The sequence below is a fragment of the Stegodyphus dumicola genome, chromosome 4 (assembly GCF_044657685.1).
Source record: "Stegodyphus dumicola isolate Sdum_Otavi_A_Nest chromosome 4, ASM4465768v1".
Taxonomy (NCBI): domain Eukaryota; kingdom Metazoa; phylum Arthropoda; class Arachnida; order Araneae; family Eresidae; genus Stegodyphus; species Stegodyphus dumicola.
Window position 1 is genome coordinate 207,045,303 of NC_140771.1, and position 18,888 is coordinate 207,064,190.

Sequence of the window (18,888 nt, forward strand, 5' to 3'; positions counted from 1 at the left end):
CTGCTCCTTCTCACGAAAAATTTAAGACTAAATTAAGAAGACTAGTATGATTGAAGCACAAAATGCCTAGTATAATTGAAGAAGTGGTTTCTTAAGAAAAATGAGGTATTAGAAAAATAACAACTCCTAGCAAGAAAAGTTAACACTGTATTTATTAAACTTTTGATGGTCATGAATGAGCTCAGCTTGCATTCCAACTATGCACTACAGTGGGAGCAAACAAGCCAACTCGCATTACAAATTAGCGACTCACAGATATTCATATCTAGGAAGAAAGAATTGCTTTATCTCGCAAATGCTCAAGGGTTAAATATATTCACTAACTCACAGTAAATCCCACAAAAAAATTATTGCATTTTTACAAAGCATAACTTCAAAAAGCATGCATCACCAAAATCAAGGACTTTTCACAATTTTATACAGCAGTCACATTTAAACATTTACAGAGAAAAATAAATTGTGAGTAGTCAAATACGAAGAGAAAATATTCCTTAAAATTTTTTATGCTTTATTAATAATTACATATGGCAGATAAAGAATACAGAATGAAAATGTACAAAATATGAAATAACATATTTTTAAAAATTTACCGCTAGAAACTTTTGAGCCACTACAGAGATAATTTTCAAAGTTTATACGTAAATCAAATGGTAGCTGTACATACAAACCCACTCTTAGAGAACAAAGATATTTTAGAATGCCAGGAAAATATTCCATGCACACTACAGCTACAAGAATTAAAATCTGCTATTGTTTTTAAAACACAACACACAGCTTTCAACAAAAGGCAAACTGAAGAATGACGATTTGAGAAGTCTGCTACTAAGAAATCTCCTGAATAATGACAGATATCTCACAGAACTTTACGATTCACCAAATTTAATGCCCCTACATTATTTCCTGAGAGCTGTATTAAAAAAACTTGCTTAGACTTCAAGTTCAATAACATATTCAGTATTTAAAAGTCCATAGCATATGGACAGCATATAATGAGCACTGTAATGACAATTATGCTGAATCAATGTGGAATTGTTAATTGTCGATAGATGTTTCTTTTGCCTAAAACTGAGATAATTTTAATACTATTTATACTATATTTTACTTTTGGGGGGGCCCAAGAAAGTGGAGGCCCTAAGCTATAGCTTGTGTAGCTTATACATGGAATCCAGCCTTGATAGTGGTAAGGAAAAAACATTAACGAACTAGAAATACCTATCGTAAATATTTATAATTATATAATTTTGTTATTTTGGATACCTTTCATGAAACATAAAATATTTTGTTATATACAATAATTTTTAGTTTGTTGCAATAAATTAAAACACACAAACTATATCAGAGGATAAAGGATTGTATTCATAACAGAAAGTACTTTTTAAATGCTTTAAAAGAAAACAGATAAAGTTTAAAAGGAAACAAATTTGTTTAGAATTTACAGAAAACTTTCCCAGCTATAGATTCTAAATTATTAGAATTACTATCTGCCTACATACAGTTTGAATATGAAATCAATAATCACCATTTATATATCTCAGGGGGGAAATAGGTTATAATATACTTAAGGGTGCCCCTTGGATTATCACTAAGCTGTTGTTTCATTTATGGTAACCTGAATAGTTGAATATTATGGAAACCATATTATGACGTTATTGGTTGCGGTGAACTTAACTAATGGGAAAATACTTACTGGATGTCAGTTATGAGTACATCACGTATTGTGTGCTTTGCATCGGAAAATGGCTGCAGGTGGTAAAATGGGTGTTTGATGGTGTAGAACAAAAGAGAGTGGAAGTGGTTGAGGACAGATGAAAAGAAACTTTCTTGGATGTAATTCAACAGAATTAAAAGTGTTCTGTTTGTACGAAGGAAATTTGTATTGTCGAACGTCAGAGGATACCGGCACTACGGAGGATATTTTTGACTCTTACTTTTGTGAATTTATGTGGCGACGCCAGTCTACAGATTCTAGTTCAGATAATTCTGAGAAGTTTTTTGATGCTGTTAAGGAATTTTATTTGATTGAAGACACGGAAATTTCTAAATAAGGTAAGTGGATATTTCCTTTGTGTAATGCTAAGAAGAATTTCCTTTTTTATGTTATTTCATTGTTTGATTTAAAATATAGTTTAATGAGATTATATATTTTTTGTTTGGCTCTAGTGTAGAACTGGCTGCTCCTTTGACTTTTTAAGTGAAAATAGATCGTTGTGTACATGGACAAAGTCAAGGAAGTGCACAATTGGAAGTTTGTGCAATTCTCTGATTTTTTTTTTTTTAGTGAAAATAGGTCGATGTGTACATGGATAGAGTTTGCAATTCTCTGACTTGTTATTTTGGCTTTGTGTGGTGGTGGTTTTTATAGCAAAAATCGGTGCTTCACAAAGCCAAAATAACAAGCCAAAGAATTGCACAAACTTAGTGACCATATACGCCCAAAACAGCCAAGGGCCACCCGTAAATATATTCTTACCAAAAAATGCATGCTCTTTTTTTTAATTTAGAATAAACTTTTAATATATTTACCCTCAACGAGTTTTGCTGGTTTGTACTCTTGACAAAGAAGAACACCTTTTATTAAATTTAAAAACTGCACAATGAGACGTTCAAAAAGGCGACCTGTAAAAAAAAAAATAAACACACTTTATCTGCATTTAAAATTAAATATGAAATACAAAATAAAATATTTTTATATCTTACTATTTAAAAGTACATCTGAAACACATAATTGTACTTAGTGTTTCTATCATTATTTCAAACATACATAATGTATATTTAAAATAATATTTTAAATTATTATTATTGGTTATTTACTATTTAAAATAATATTTTAAATATACATAATGTATATTTAAAATAGATTAATAAAGCTGATGAAAAGATATAACATCAAAATCTTTTTAAAAACTAGGAAATAAACACAGAATGAATGTGCCACCTGCTCAGTGTTTGAAGAGGTCACAGATATTAAAAAAAAAAAAAAAAAAAAAAAAAAAAACCCACACAAATAATTTTAAATGTATTAGAAAAGAATTTTAATTTAGAAATTTCATTGTTAATATGACTTTTTGCCATTTAGTTATCTTCCTCCCCTTATTTAATGAGTTACTTTAGTTCATATAATTAAATATTTGTAATAGTAAAATCATTAATCACCTTGTTGGGCTAAATTATAACAAACTTTATAAAGGCTCAAATGGGATTTAAAAGATTAGCTAGTAATAATATACTATTTAGCAGTACAGTAGCACTTTTAGAAATTTTCTTTTTTTAAATTAGTTTTGGTTTTTTACATGTAAAATAGAAAAGCAAACTTAAAAATGCTAAACAATGATAGAGAATAAATTTGTACCTTCAAATTCCTTGCTGAAACAAAATGTAACACTGCATTCTAATGTTGGTCTAATAAACTGAACAAATGCAAATGGCTGAAGCTCCAACACATCACGCAGCTAAAATAAAAAAAAAAGGAATTTAAAAATAACAAATTTTAAAAATATATACAATAATAAATATTAACATTTTAAACAAAGTTTCAATACATTCTCTCGTCCCTTCAAATTTCTTAAAAAATCAGTAAGAAACGCTGAACTATTAAGGTGGTCAAAGTGCTTAATCTACTTCATAAACATTTAATTAAATACAGAAAGAAGAATTCAGTAGCTCAGCAGTCTCTGATAGATCCCCAGATTCCAAAAGCTCAGCCAATTTACAAAATAAGGTTATTTCCATCTAAATTAAAGAGATGTCCAAATATAAAAATATTAATTTTCTTCAGTCAATGCTGCTACTTAAAACACTAACCAAAGAAAAAATTTAATCCTTCACATGAAAGTTTGAATGTCCTTCATATGAAATTACTTCTTTCCAGTTAGAAGACATTTCGCCTGCCACAAAAAAAGAAAAAAAGTTAAAGAAGGAAGAACATCTCAAAAATTTAACTCTATTTAACAAACTCAGGATTTTGTGTTTAAATTTGGCTCATACTAAAGCAAAGCCTTCATTACTCAGAACCGTAGCAAATCGAAACTCTGTCATTTAGCATTAAATAGTTGTCTTTAAAGCAAACTGCAATATTTCAATTAAAAAAGATAACATATGTTTAAAAGAAGCCTGAAAAATCTGAAAAATAAAAAAAATTAATGCAAAGCCAATAACTAATTACATGTAACAAAATGTTCTGTGACAAATTTGCTATAAATTGACAGAAATACCACATTTACACATGCATGCACATGCACACACACAAAGGGTTTAATTGGTGACTCCCACACCATAAAATTGTATACACAAATACAATTACTATGGCCACACAGAATAAAGTACATTTAACAGCACACGGTATCAATATTTGCATTAGCATTTTTATCATTATTTTAAAAATTTTCTTGGCCAATTTAAACAAAAGCTTTAAAAGAATTTTTGAATGTCACTCTACCTTATTTTTTTTTTTTTTCTGAAAACTAAAGTTTAAAATTTAAAATATATTACTTATATTAAAAATAAAACTCCAAAAATGGAAAAGAAAAAGTCAATTATATACCACTAATTTTTACATTTTAAACAAATTCTTGTTCTTTTTTTCATAATAAATTACATTTAAAACTACAAGTAATTTTTAAACCATACAATTTGCAATTATCTATTCCGATTTGTATTATTTCATTTGAATAATTTCGGAGTTCATTCCTATAGAACATTTGAAAGTAAAATCCAAATCAAATATATTTAAATTTGATAATGTTCTTTGACACAAAACCTAAGCTCATTTAATAATATATTTTTATTTTCTTTAATTGCATAGTAAAAATCACATGAACTTTCAATGATGAAAACTATTAGTCACATTGAATTATATCCTCCCCTCAAATAAATAAATAAAATAAAATAACCTTCACTTTTAAGTAATACTTGTTATTGATACACTCTCAACCATATTCAATTTTTTAAAATAACTTTAAAATAGGCATACCATCAAAAAGCAAACAAAAGTCATAACAAAATCATAGTAAATTATTTCTTGTATAAAATGCTGCAAATAGTTTATAAAATGTTGAGAAGTAGACAAGAATAAGTATGTGTAACAAACAAATAAAAAAAAAAGGCTGGGAGTAAGAAAGTGCAGAATAGGTAATAAGAAATATGAATAAAATATGAACAAAAAATAATTGTTTTTTAGAAGTAATATAATAAAGATATAATATATAATATAGAATTAATATAATATAAATATAATATAGAAGTAATATAATAGAGATATAATATAGAAGTAATATAATATAATAATTTAGAAGTAATATAAGAATGTGGCAACATTTTAATCATAGTTCCCAACATATGTAAATTTGTAGTGCATTACTTCAATTTATTCACACTTTTTATTCAGATTTTTAAGATCCTTCCAATAACTAAGTCTTTGCATTATACTCTACACATGTGCTATGATTATACAGTATTTTGACTGTTTTGACGTTCTAAAGTCCTACTAGCTGTAAATTTGAAAGTGACTATTTTTTATTATTTTTTCCCATTTTAAAAGTCTTATTGTGACTTAGATTGACTCAAAATAATAGTATTTACAGAGAATAAAATACATAAAAAAATTAAATTAAAAAAAAAGAAAGAAACATTATTATAAAACATTATTTTTTAATTAATCCAACTAATATGAAACATGCAAGTTTAATAAACCATAAAGCATTACTTTTAATAAGACAATACATGAGAAAAGTGGAACTTTGAATTATTATATATACTTACAACTTTTATTAATAGAACCAAATATTTTTCACATGTTTCTAACAACTGCTCTCTATTTTGTAAATATGCTCCTGAAAAAATTTCAAAAAAGTAAAATTACACAAGAATACATACAAAACATAATTTTTTATTTTAAAAAAGAAAGGAAAAGTGCTTTCCAGCCAAATCATGCAAAATTATTTGGCCTCCTAAAAATACAATGCACCAAATACATTAAGACTTTTCTGACTTTGTAAAGTATCGTATGTTAACTAATTGCTATCATTTTGATCTTCTCTAACTTCTTCCTTCTGCATTCCTTCCTCATCAGAATGCAAATAAGCTTTGAGAGTATTTAAACAGAGGATTTCGAATCTTAATTGAAAAGAGCTTCTGGCACTCACATCTGTAGTTTATTTTTTCCCATCAACTCAGCTAAAAGTGATGTTCCAGCTTTTGCATTCTTGATAGCCTATGCTTTAATCTTTGGCCAAAAGTAAAATAAATACGCCAGTTTATTCTAATGAATGTGCAGTCTCAGAGTACTTTATCAGCATTTTAATTGAACTGTCTGTCTACCAGGAGTAGTGGTGATTTGTCTGTAGCACAAGTTACACCTTATGTTCAGTTCATATTAAAATAAAAAGGTTATTTTAAACCTTTTTAGTATTTTGTGAGTTATTAAAATGTGGCAATAATTTGCTATCTTGTGCTTCTGCTTTACTTTTTATCAATTACAGTAAGGCATAATATAAAATGTAGCAATAATTAATGTGAGAACTTTCTACAGCTACGGTTTCAATATATATATGTTAACATAATGCTGATATGCATTTTCTCTGATTAGTTTGACAATGATAATAAAAAAACTTAAAATAATAATAATAATAATAAAAACTACTGCATTTTCAATTTCTAAAAAAAAATAAATAAAATAAAGCAGGAGAAAGAAAAGAAGAATTTTGTATACTGACGTATCTAACACCCAATTAAATACAGTACCAATAAAAAATTTGTCCCTCCCAATTATCTGAACTGTTAAGTGGCATATCTTCAGATGCGCAAAGTACACAGAGGCACAAAGTAGTTTTTGGGCAGAAAAATGCTAGGAGATATCGATTATTTGATGCAGCGAAAAGTAAAGTGATAGTGGTATAGGGAAAACATTGTGAATGTGTGGGCTGAGTGACTTTAAATATGCAGGCTAGAAATAAATTATATATATATATATTTGGTCTCTCTCTCTGTGTGGGAAAGAGAAACTTAAAAGAATATGTAATATTAGAGTTGAACTTCTTTAAACTTACTGAAAATTAATTTTCAAGAGGATATGATACAGTTAGATATAAACAAGCTGGAAGAAAAAGAAATCAGTCTTGGGCCTTAAGGAACTAAATCCAGAAGAGAAAATGAAGTTTGTCCAGTCAGTAAGAAAAATTTCAATTTTATTTGATAATACTGCAGGGTTGACACATGTGGTCAGTCACTTGATTGGAACAGGAAATAACTTTGCAAAATCCTTACTGCTATGACAATGTTAAAGTGGAAATCATAAAAAAAGCATACTATGGACATGCTGAAAAAAAATTATCCCCATTATGTTATCCCCATTAATTATCCCATTACAAAAAGTAATTTCCTACAAACTGATTTTAAAACATGGCATTTTACTACTGACTACAGAAAACTAAACAGCATAACAAAATACCTGGTTTACCCCTTACCAATAACTGAGGAATTAATGTGAAAAATTAAATCTACTAAATACATGGCAATGCTGAAACTCATGCCTGAATGATTTCAGATAGGTGTGAAACCAGAAGACATGAACAAAAATCGCATTTATTACCAAATCAGGTATTGATGCCTTCCTTAGAATGCCATTTGGCCTATGTGGAGCCTCTGCTACATTTCAAAGAGCTATAGGCATTATCTTAAGACTTGTCTCTGCAAAATCAACATTCATATATTCAGATGACCTAACAGTCACAAGCAGCACAATTGACAACGTTCTCTCCCTTCTAAAAAAAAGCAGTTTTACATGCAAATGCAGTAAAATGTAAATTTGCAGCCAAAGAACTTCGATACCTGAGTTATTAGATATCTGAGCAAGGAAAATGAATGGAAAATTCCGAAACTGCAGTAATCCAAAAATTATCCACTATCTAACACAGCAAAAAACTGGCATTATTTTTGTGTATTATAGAAGACTTATTTTACTTAAGTAGCAGAGCCTTATAAAATTAAAAAAGAAAAAAAGGCTAGATTCACTTGATAAGAGAAGAAAACATGCCTTTTAAAAAACTTAACGTAGCATTAATCCATGCTCAGCCAATTACAGTATATACAAACCATGCATCCATTGTATGACTGTATACGAATATGATTAAATTACTAGAATACAATTTAATAATTAAATGCACTCCAGGGAAACAAAATGTTGCAACAGATGCCCTACCATAAATTAAACTCTAGATGATACATGAAAGAAATTAAAATGTGCCATGCTAACTCCTAACATTTTAGATTCACAAGAAACAATTATTTCAAAGCTGCCAGTGCACATAGAATTTTAAATTATCTATACTTATTTGAAACACCCCTATCATTTTGAACATAATGAGAATTAGAAACAAGGATGCAAATTATGAAATTATACATAACCTTTTGTTTATGCTAACATAAAGAAATAATAATGCTATGCATTTTTATATATGAAAATAATTTTAGTGAAACTACACGTAAATTGTAGCATCTTGTGCATAATGTAGCATCAAAAGTCTCAAGAATGTGAAGCTTTGCTGGAAAAATAAGAATACAGGGGCAAGTTCACTTAAACTGAGGGCAATGGTTTTGGCAAACAAACTTTTGTCCCCAACTGTCGGCAAATTTAAAGACCATTTGGCGACACTTTGGAACAATCACTACATAACTACGACTGTATAAGCCTTCCAACAATTTTATGAAACCAGAGATACTCGAAATTTCACAGGGGACATGTGGAAACAATGTAGGACAGAAGAAAGCATCAGTTCTCAGTCTATTTCTGAGTTCAGAGTTTAGCTCAAAGCACCGAGAGATCACCGTGGGAAGTTATGCATTTGAGGCTTTTTATACAGTCTTGTGCTTAACGTTCTTAATAATACAGGCGCATAGCCAGGCTCTGGGCTCCCGAGCACCCTCCTGCTTCACCACTACCTTCGAAGGTTAGGGAACACTTTCAAGTCGTAAAGCTTTTGTTCTATTACAGCTTTGAATATCCCTCCATCTCTGGTCCCACTTTGCCTCTAGCTATCAAGCATAATGTCACTAAAGAAGAAAAAGCCCTTTTGTTTCAGACCAAGCATCTGAAAGCATAATATTTAACAGAAAATAAGTATTTACAAAAAAAATAAGTTGGGTTATTTAATTTTGAGATTTGCTACTTATTATCTTAATATTGCACAAAAGAGGGAAGGAAACACAGTAAAATAATTTTGAGTAATTGTTTTTTACATTAATTTTGAATTTCACTTAAGTCAATAAATATAACTTTTTTTTTTTGAATAATGTAGAGAGCATGGCAACTTCGATGCTTTCAATGCAATGAATTTTATTTTCTTAGTCATATAGCAATTTAAATTATTGCCGTTTAAAATGATCTAATAGGGTAGTTGTTAAATACACAGATAAAAAAATTCATTCACTGCCAAGTAATTTATTTTATTTTATTATTAGCCTGAAGAGGCAAATTGTCCAGAAGGGATATTAATTTTGTTTTGGAATTTTGCGACATTTCACTTACTCAATATAGGCATCTGGAAGCCCAAATTTGGAGTTTAGAATTTGCTTTATTATCTATTTCATATTTTCTAAAACTTTAACGAAATTTTGATTAACAAACTCATTAATTTCAAAACAAGCAATGGCAACACTGTACGAAAAGAAAACATTTTTATCTCCAGCGCGTGAGACTGTATCAGAAATTCTACAGATATTCTCTTTTTAGTTTATTTTGCGGTACTGCTGTTGAATTGAATTTTATGGTTTAAATGCGAAGAACACGATATTTAATAAATAAAGGTAACACTAAAAACGTTAAAAAATGCCCCTTTAAGCGTAATATAAAAACTGAAAACTTTTAGATTTATTTATTTTGTGCGTGTCTGTATTTGGGAACAAATAATCAAATAAATACCAATTAAAAGAAGTATAAATTAAGAGATTTTAAAAAGAATGAAAAAAGCCCATAACCTAGTACTAGTGGGCAGAATGGATAAGATTGATGAATGGCGCTAGTTCGACACAGGTTAGAATATCCGGGAACGAGTTGAACGAGTGTTTATAGTTTTCCTTGCATATACAGTAAACAGACAAGTTTCCCTTTGAAAGTCCTTCACGGCATCCCTTCCTATAGACAGACAACCTTTGTTTGCTTTTCCATACTGATTTAAACAAGCAGTAGCAAGCATATATGAAATAATAATTATAATGATAAAAATTTGATGATGCAATTGTAAGATCATCGTCGAAATCATGCCGAAACCATAAATCAACAACATCCCTTTTCGAAGAAAATAACTTTATTGGCATGGTCTTTGTTTTGCAAAAAAAAAGATGTTCTACACTATAGTTTTAACATGTTTATCAGAAACAAATGCATTTTACTTTTTGATCATAATGCAAAACAGAAAAATAATATTAAAAAATTCAGTACTAATATTGTACCATAATAGTACCCTTGTCATCGGTAGGGGAATGTGAAAATATTGTTAATTTTTCCTGGTTCATTATAACAGGTTAGACTCATGGCCTAAAATTTTAAAATATAAATATTTTTTTCATTTTTCAATTCTATAGAGTAGAACATTGATTTTTTCAAAATTCTTAAAGTTGCTTTTTTTCAGTTTTAAAGCTTCTTTCTCCTTTTTAAGGAAAAAAGTAAGCATCTAAATAACAAAGGCGTATCTATGAATAGAACCAAGGCATTTTACTTAACTGCAGGAATCACTATAGAAGGTCTAATTAGCCCTTAGGGATAAAATATGAGGGATCCGGGCAATTTGATTATGAGAAAGTGAAAAGTAACGGATCCAATCTAAAGTCTTCGAAAGTTACTGTTTATTTTTCTTACAAATTTTGCTGTGTATTGTGTTACAAGAAATAATCCTTTAACTTGTATTGGGTTAATATAAATCACTTAATATGGGACACCCTGAAAAAAGAAAGCATAAATTAGAAAAAAAGTGTAAATAAATTGATGTTATTTTCTCCAAAAACATGTACATTTTCTAAGGAAGTGAACTCTACCAGAAGCATTTCTGTTGTGAAAAAAGGCAACCAGTCTCTTTCTCCTCATTTGAAAATTCTGATTATTATATTATAATAATAGGTATTATAATATAATAATCAGAATAATAATAGGTATTATAATAATAGGTATAATAATAACAGACTATTATAATAATAGGTATAATTATAATAAATAAAATTTTTCAATGCATTCAAAATTCATTCATATATTTATCTAAACTGAAAATTTTGGTAAGTGGTAAAATTTTTCAATTTTTAATTACCTGTGTTTATGAATTGTATCTGAAACATTAGTTTCATTTGGAATAATCTTAATTTTATTTAACTATACTGTTCAGAGATATCATACAGATAGTTAATGCTTCCATTGTGCGCAGTTAGAAGAAATAATTTTCATAACAAAATTATCTCTTTAATGTATGATATTAATGAGGGGACAGTTATTTTATTTCTTATTTGAAGTTTTTCTTCAAAGAGCAACACCAATCACAAAGGAATGGCTAGATTAAAATTTGCTAATAATGTCTCAACTTCGCTGATTTTATAGAGCTGCAGCAAATCCAAAACCATATCCAAAAATTGAATTGTTTAATCTCTTATGTTCTATTAAAAATTCTAAGAAATGTGAGAATCGTTGAATTAGTGGTGGGAGAAAAAGTACAAAGCCTTTTTCTAACTCTTTTACATTGAAAAATCAACTGCAAATAACTTCTTAACCTGTGCTGCTTCTGTTAATTAAAAACACTGAATCGATATGTAATTTGACTTATTGCTTATGAAATTATAAAAAAGTTTAAATGTGATCGATCATATCTAAAGTGCTAAAGAAGTTTTCATAAAATTCTAATCCATAAACTCAGAATCAAAATAAAAGTTTAAAAATAATTTTATACTTAAATGATAATCCCAATGACATTTTTCTGTGAGATATCATTATTATTTCCAGCTATGTATCCACATATTCGAATATTTTTTATCAAGGGGAAAATATATGTTTCCTTTTCTGTTTTAGAAATAAATTAAATACAAGGAATCCTCTTATGGTGACCATCTTCCTTAGAAGGTAATCTATAAAAGTGATTGGCATTTCTGAGAACGGTGACTATTTACTTAGCAGATCAAAATTGTCTGCAATAAAGGACTTTCGTTTAAAAAAAAAAAAAAAAAAAAAAAAAAAAAAAAAAAAAAAAAGACTTGCAGTATTTAACGCATTCAAATTTCACACAGATAAAATAGTTGAATAATACAGATAAAATAATAAATTTTGTATTCAAATAATAAATTCTGATAAACCGTTTAAAATGAAAATAATAACAGGTAAATGAATTTGTATTCTTTTCTATGAAAACTTGTAAATCCCTAGAGATCATACATACTTTAACGTAAAAGGCGCAAAATCGCTTTCAGTAGCTTAAGAGTCGTTAGCTCTTATCTCGCAGATAAAGAACTGCCTGAAATCCATCTTTATTTAAATTCAAATTATTGTTTTAAATTAAAAGTATTATTACTTATTTTGAGATAAAAATTGTGAAATGAATCTATCATACAAAATATCATTTTAAACAGTGTTTTTAGTATTATTCTTATTCTGTTATGAATATATTTGTTCTTTTGTGTAATGTTATTAAATGACTAAGTTTAAATATAAGTCTATTTGCACTTTATATAGTCTTACATTTTGGTGGCTAATAAATTTGCATTTTGGGTTACATTAAACCCATGTGGTCGAGTCTCCTCATATGATTTAGGTCGACAAAAATAATATTAGACCTTTGCCGGACAAGATGGACCATGCAATATAAGGCGTACTAGCATTTTTATTAAGCTTTTTCGATAAAATTGAAGCTCTAGGGTACATTGTGTGCCTCAACTAAACTAGATGCTTACATGCATAATCAATGGAGTGCGCAAAGTAAGCCAGATGCTATGGTTCTGGAGTTCAATCATTTCATTTACTTTCATTGTAACATTCATAACAGCATATCATTATGTATCTCATTTAGAAAGAAGTACAGTTAAACTTGAGAGACAACCTAGAGTTTTGAGAGTATATGTGATCATGATGGGCAAATGTGTAAAAAATTAGATGTACAGTTTAAACTGCTACACATCATTTGAAAACAACTCTATTGAAATAATGCTCATTGTGATTCTGTGCTTAATTATCATAAAACTATTTTAGCAATCCCTTTACTTGACCATCTCATTTTCCATTTAAAATCTCAATTTTCAAATTTAAAAAAGACTGCATCATCCCCTGTATGGCATACAACCATCAGTTTGCGCTGATCATGTAAGTAAATTTGCTGTAAATAGGTTGAACGTGATATATAAAGATGATTTACCCTCTCCGGAATTTCTAAATGAACAGACGAAACGTCGGCGACGGCATTTTATATCTATTTCCAAAGCAAAGCTCACAGACACATCAGTTTTGGCTTTAAAAGCTTCAAATAAAATCTTTTTACCAAATACTGATGTGCTTTTGCACATAGCAGCTACACTGCCGATAACATCTTGCGAATGTGAATGTTCCACAAGTGCTTTGAAACGGTTAGAAAATTATAATAGAGCTACTATAATGGAAGAGCACAGAAATTCTTTGCCATTAATGCACATTCATTATACCACAGAAATAGCAATTGACAAAATTATTGATATATTTGCCAGTTTACAGCTAGGGAAAATGGAATACGGGAATATCTTAATTGCCGAACCAAAATGAAAGGCCAGAAAAATGTTTGCCTTAAAAAAAAAAAAAAAAAAAAATTATTTGCAGTTTAATTTCATGTCCAAAATAAATTATGTGTTTACAACTTTTATGCATTTAATTCAATATCTTTATTATATAATTATATACAACAGAAATAGGATTTTAGATATTTATCTTTATGGTCATATAATGAAACCAAAGAAAGATGAATTTTAAAGTTCTGTTAATATTTTAATAATAATTTTTAATTAATTTTAAAACAAAAATATTGAATAACGCATTTAGTATGTTTGTAAGGTAGTAATTATAAATACGATAATGAAATGCAATATATCCATTATTATGTTACATAATTTTACTATTAATAAAACTCACAATATAATTATTATTTATATTAAGATAACTGCCATTAATATAATATATTTGTCACGTAATAATTACCTGTATACTTGAAGATGCTGTAATAATAGGTAGAATAGTATAGCCATAGGAGTCATGATGGACATTGGGAAAATAAGTTTTATCACGCTATCATCAGTTCTATGTGCATTCAATCCATTATCAGCCCATACACAGATAACAATTTTTGGTGTTACAGGTGAAATTACATGCCGCAGACATCAGCGATAGATGCGCAACTAAGACAACTGGCGACTGCCTTAGCTGCATTCTAAGAAAAGATGGAATGGGCAGTCAGGTCCATGAAAAGTAGGCCAAGAAAAGATGGAAGGGGTTTCAAGTAAGTTCAAGAAAAGACTGAAGCAGGTCAAGTGGGAATGAAAAGAGAAATTACTGCCATAATAGAAAACAAATTTGAAGCTATGGAAGGCAGAATAGACAGCAAGGAGATGGAAAACTAATAAATGGCCATCTTTCAGGATCGAGGTTGCATCCACTTGGTATCTTTTCACTCTCAGGATCGAGGTTGCATCAGATTATCCACTTTAACCCCTTGCCAGTGACTCCCGAACTACACAAATGCGCCAATTTTGGAATGCCCAACCTGAGTTCAGGCAAGAGAAAAATCAGTGTTTCAATACCTTGAAGCCCAAACTCAGTTCGTTCAATGCATAACATGCAATTTAGCATTCTCCCAATAGATCACAATACTTTCCCGTAAAATATTCGACAGTTTTGTGCCATTTGCCGGATTTTTCTAATTTTGTATTTCTTCCGAAACAGCCACATTATGTTCATAATGTCAGAATCAGACAATGATTAAAAATACTTGTGTGGCTCTTCATGCTCAGATACCAGTATTTAAGTGGAAAAGTATGAGTATTCCAAAAGTGACGATGAAAGTGAAACTCTTTGATGACGAACCTGGATGCTGCTACATTTTAATAACTTTCCTCCAGCTGCTCTAAGATTCCCATACCAACAACCACAAGTGGGTGCAACAATTGACAATTGTACTTAAAAAAAAAAAATATTTTGAACTATTTTTTGATGACAATTTAATTCACACCATTATGGAAGAGACTAATAGATATGCACAGCAATGCATTGAAAGACAACATCCGAAGCCAAAGAGCTGATCAAAAATGTGAGTGCCTACAAATGACCATGAAATGAAAATATTTCTGTTGCTCCATGTTTTACCGATATTATTCAGAAACCCGATGTCTCAATGATTTGTTAACCCCTTCGCGCTGACTGTCGACTGTCACGTCTACGTGCCAGCAATGAACACACTCACTTCCCGGCTGACACGCAGGCATGCCAAAGCATTTTCTCGTTCACTACCGACTGTCACGTATTTGTGCCAGTGTCCTGGAACGTTTTTAAAAAGTATAATTTCTGCCACAAGATGGCACTGTATGTCCATATGGTTTCAGATACATGTACATTAGACCTTCTACTCGAAATGAGAGAAGCATGACTCACATACACACATTTTTGATTATATAAACAAAAGGGGAAATAAATGTTTCCGAATGGCGTGATTTATGACGTCTCTTTAAATCGCACTTTATTCGCACGTGGTAGTTGTTTATTTAAGTAGAGAAGTTTTATTTGTGCTAAAGCGTTGGGTATTTCGGTTTGCAGTTCAGTTTTTAGAAAATAATTAGATCTTGTTAGACGTGAATTCTTTCTGTTTTTACCGTTGCAATGTCGAAGCGTTGAAAATGTTTAACAGAGCATGAAATAGCAGAAATGATGCAAAATATTTCAGATATTGATTCTGAAAGTCTGATATTGATTCTGAAAGACATTTTCCAAAACTTTGTTCAGAAGAGACTGATAAGAAAATGAGACGACGATGCTTCGTTTTCTCACATTCCCGGAAAAATCCTCCAAAACGGCAAATGAATTATTACGAGTGCAAGGAATGTAATGTAGGACTGTGTGTAGATACCTGTTTTCAAATTTTTCACACGAAAAGAGAATTTTAAGTAATATATTTAGTTTTCAGATGTATAATGTTAAAAGTCATAAAATGGTGAGTAATGAAAATAAAATGTGTAAAATATGCATTTAAACAAGAAATAAGGTAATTAAAGTATATAGTATAAAAATATCTATAAATCATTAGCCGTTTAAATACTCTATAGAGCATTATTAAACAATGTGTTGATACTTCGGAAATTCATGGATTTAGGCTTAGTAGCAAAAAGCCACAGGCCCTGTACAGACGCTCGCGTAAGACACTGCCGGCCTCCGCGATAAGCGTGCGTTTGCGCTACCCGGCTCGAAGGGGTTAAAAAACGACATGTCTTGAAATTCCATTCTTTCACAAAGTTGTGTGCTAGGACAGATTTTAAATGATAGGAAAATCTTTATATTTTATAAACAATAAAGAAATCGACCTTGAAACACATTCTACTGCAAAACTGTACAAAATTTGGCGCATTCATGTAAAAATCCACTGTAAAAATATGAGAACATGAAAATAATGACAGTTGATATAATTAATAATATTGTTGTATGACTAATTAATAGTTAAATGTTGTTGAAAGAAAATAATGTTGTATAGTACGAAGTCCGTAATCCGGATGTCCATTATCCAGAACTCAAAGCCACTTTTTTTTTTTTTTTTTTTTTTTGTATGCTTTACGCATGCGCGTAATGCGTTAACTCGCAGTATAAGCTAGACTAAAATTATATAAGGCATTTCAGTTAATGTTGCAGATTGCGCTGTTCCTTAATCTTATAATTGGATCTGACTTATTATTTTTTTGCAGACTGTTACAGCAATTTTATCAAAATTATGCTTGAACTTTCAAGCTGCCAAAGGATCTACAAAGCAAAAGCATGTTTCAATGTCTATCAAACAAAAAGTGGAATTCCTGCAAAAAATGGATAAAGGCATAACTGTCTCAAAATTATGCGAGGAGTTTGACATTGGAAAGTCAACTGTATCTGACACAAGCAAAAAGAAACTTTGAATTTTTCATGGATTCCAACACCCCGCTTGCAATGAATAACAGAAAAAGTGTTTGTTATGCTAAAAGTGACGATCATGGCAAAGTGATGACAGCATCACAGCAAGGGCATGCCATTAATGGGTCCAATGCTAATGGCTCAAACCAAACTATTTCATGAAGAAACGAACTTAAACACTTAGTGCACATATACAAGAGGTTGGTTAACCAAATTTAAAAATCGTCATGGTATAAGATAATTAAAAATTTCAGGTGAAAAAGCTTCAGCTGATACTGAAGCTGCTGAACAATTTGCAGATGAATTCATTGAAGTCATTACTAGTGAACAGTTATCTCCAGAACAAATTTACAACGCTGATGAAACTGGTCTTTTCTGACAATATGTACCACAAAATACCCTGACAACCTCTACAGAAAAGGCTCCAACTGGTTGCAAAGATTCCAAAGAGAGACTAACAATTTTAGCATGCACAAATGCTGCAGGAACGCACAAGCGCAAACTTTTTGTAATTGGAAAAAATGCACGACCTCAAGCATTTAAAGGAGTAACGATTTCCCCCTTTATATATCGTGCAAATAAAAGAGTATGGATGACACAAGCATTGCTGAATGATTGGTTTGAAAAATCATTCCATAACCGAGGCTCGGCGACATTTGAATTTGGTTGGTTTACCTGATGTCTCAGAAATAGTCCTGATTGTTGACAACTGTTCGGCACATACTTCACTTGAAGTTTTAGTGAAAGATAATGTATCCGTATTATTCTTCCTTCCAAATTGTACATCTATCATTCAGCCTATGGATATGGGAATAATGCATGCGCTGAAATGCAAATATGAATGAATGCGATTTCCAGTGCATTTGAACTGGGCATCCAGCATATGTATATAAAGAGCTGTTCTTGAACTGTTGTTAAAAATTTCTGTTGCACTGCAATTTAGGATACCTTTCAACGACTGAAAAAAATGGCACACCGCAGGATTTGAGCTCATTACGAGCGACTGGCAGAGTTTGAAAGAAGTCGTATCATTGGATTGAAAGAGGCAGGTCGGGCAAATCAGAGAATCGCTAGTCATATGAGTCGAAGCGATGCGGCGATTAGACAATGGCGGCAAGAATGGGTGAACAATGGCAAATTTCAGCATCATGATGGTAGCAGTTGACTTAGGGCCCCAACAAATCAGGAAGACAGAGTAATTGTCAGATCAGTTGTCACAGAATCTGACTCATCGCTATCGATCATCAAATGTGCGACTCGCACACAAGTGTCCACCACGACCATTCACAGATGGCTGATAGACTGAAATCTACGCTTGTACCGATTGCTAAGCCACCTGCCACTCATGCCTGCACACTGTCGAGCCAGATTACAGTGGTGCTTGGCTCACTCAGGTTGGAACTATGCTGACTGGGAACATATAATCTTTAGCGACGAATCCCGCTTCCAAATGTGTCATGATGATCATCGAAAATGTGTCTGGAGATGCCCAGAGCAACGTGCTGATCCTGCTTTCACTATTGCATGCCACAACAGGACCTCAACCAGGAGTTAAGGTCTGGGGTGCCATTCTTCTTGATAGCCGGATGCCTTTGGTCATCATTACAGTCACACTTACAGCACAGTCGTACATAGACGACACTCTGAGACCTGTTTTGTTGCCGTTCCTTTTGCAGTATCCTGGCCTTATTCTTCAGCAAGATATCGCCAGACTACATTCGGCACGTGTTGCAATGGACTGTCTTGCAGCTTGTCAAACACTT

At 30.9% G+C, this 18,888-nt stretch overlaps 1 protein-coding gene across 1 annotated transcript in view; it reads right to left on the reverse strand.

The window, feature by feature from the left end:
- Window positions 1-18,888, reverse strand: part of Impbeta11 (importin beta11) — a 125,554-nt gene that overhangs the window by 64,241 nt on the left and 42,425 nt on the right. Inside the window, exons 7-9 of the mRNA XM_085815924.1 lie at window positions 5,758-5,828; window positions 3,350-3,449; window positions 2,524-2,616 (exon numbers count right to left, since the gene is read on the reverse strand). Coding sequence (XP_085672050.1) covers window positions 2,524-2,616; window positions 3,350-3,449; window positions 5,758-5,828 — 264 coding nt within the window. The remainder of the gene's footprint in view (window positions 1-2,523; window positions 2,617-3,349; window positions 3,450-5,757; window positions 5,829-18,888) is intronic.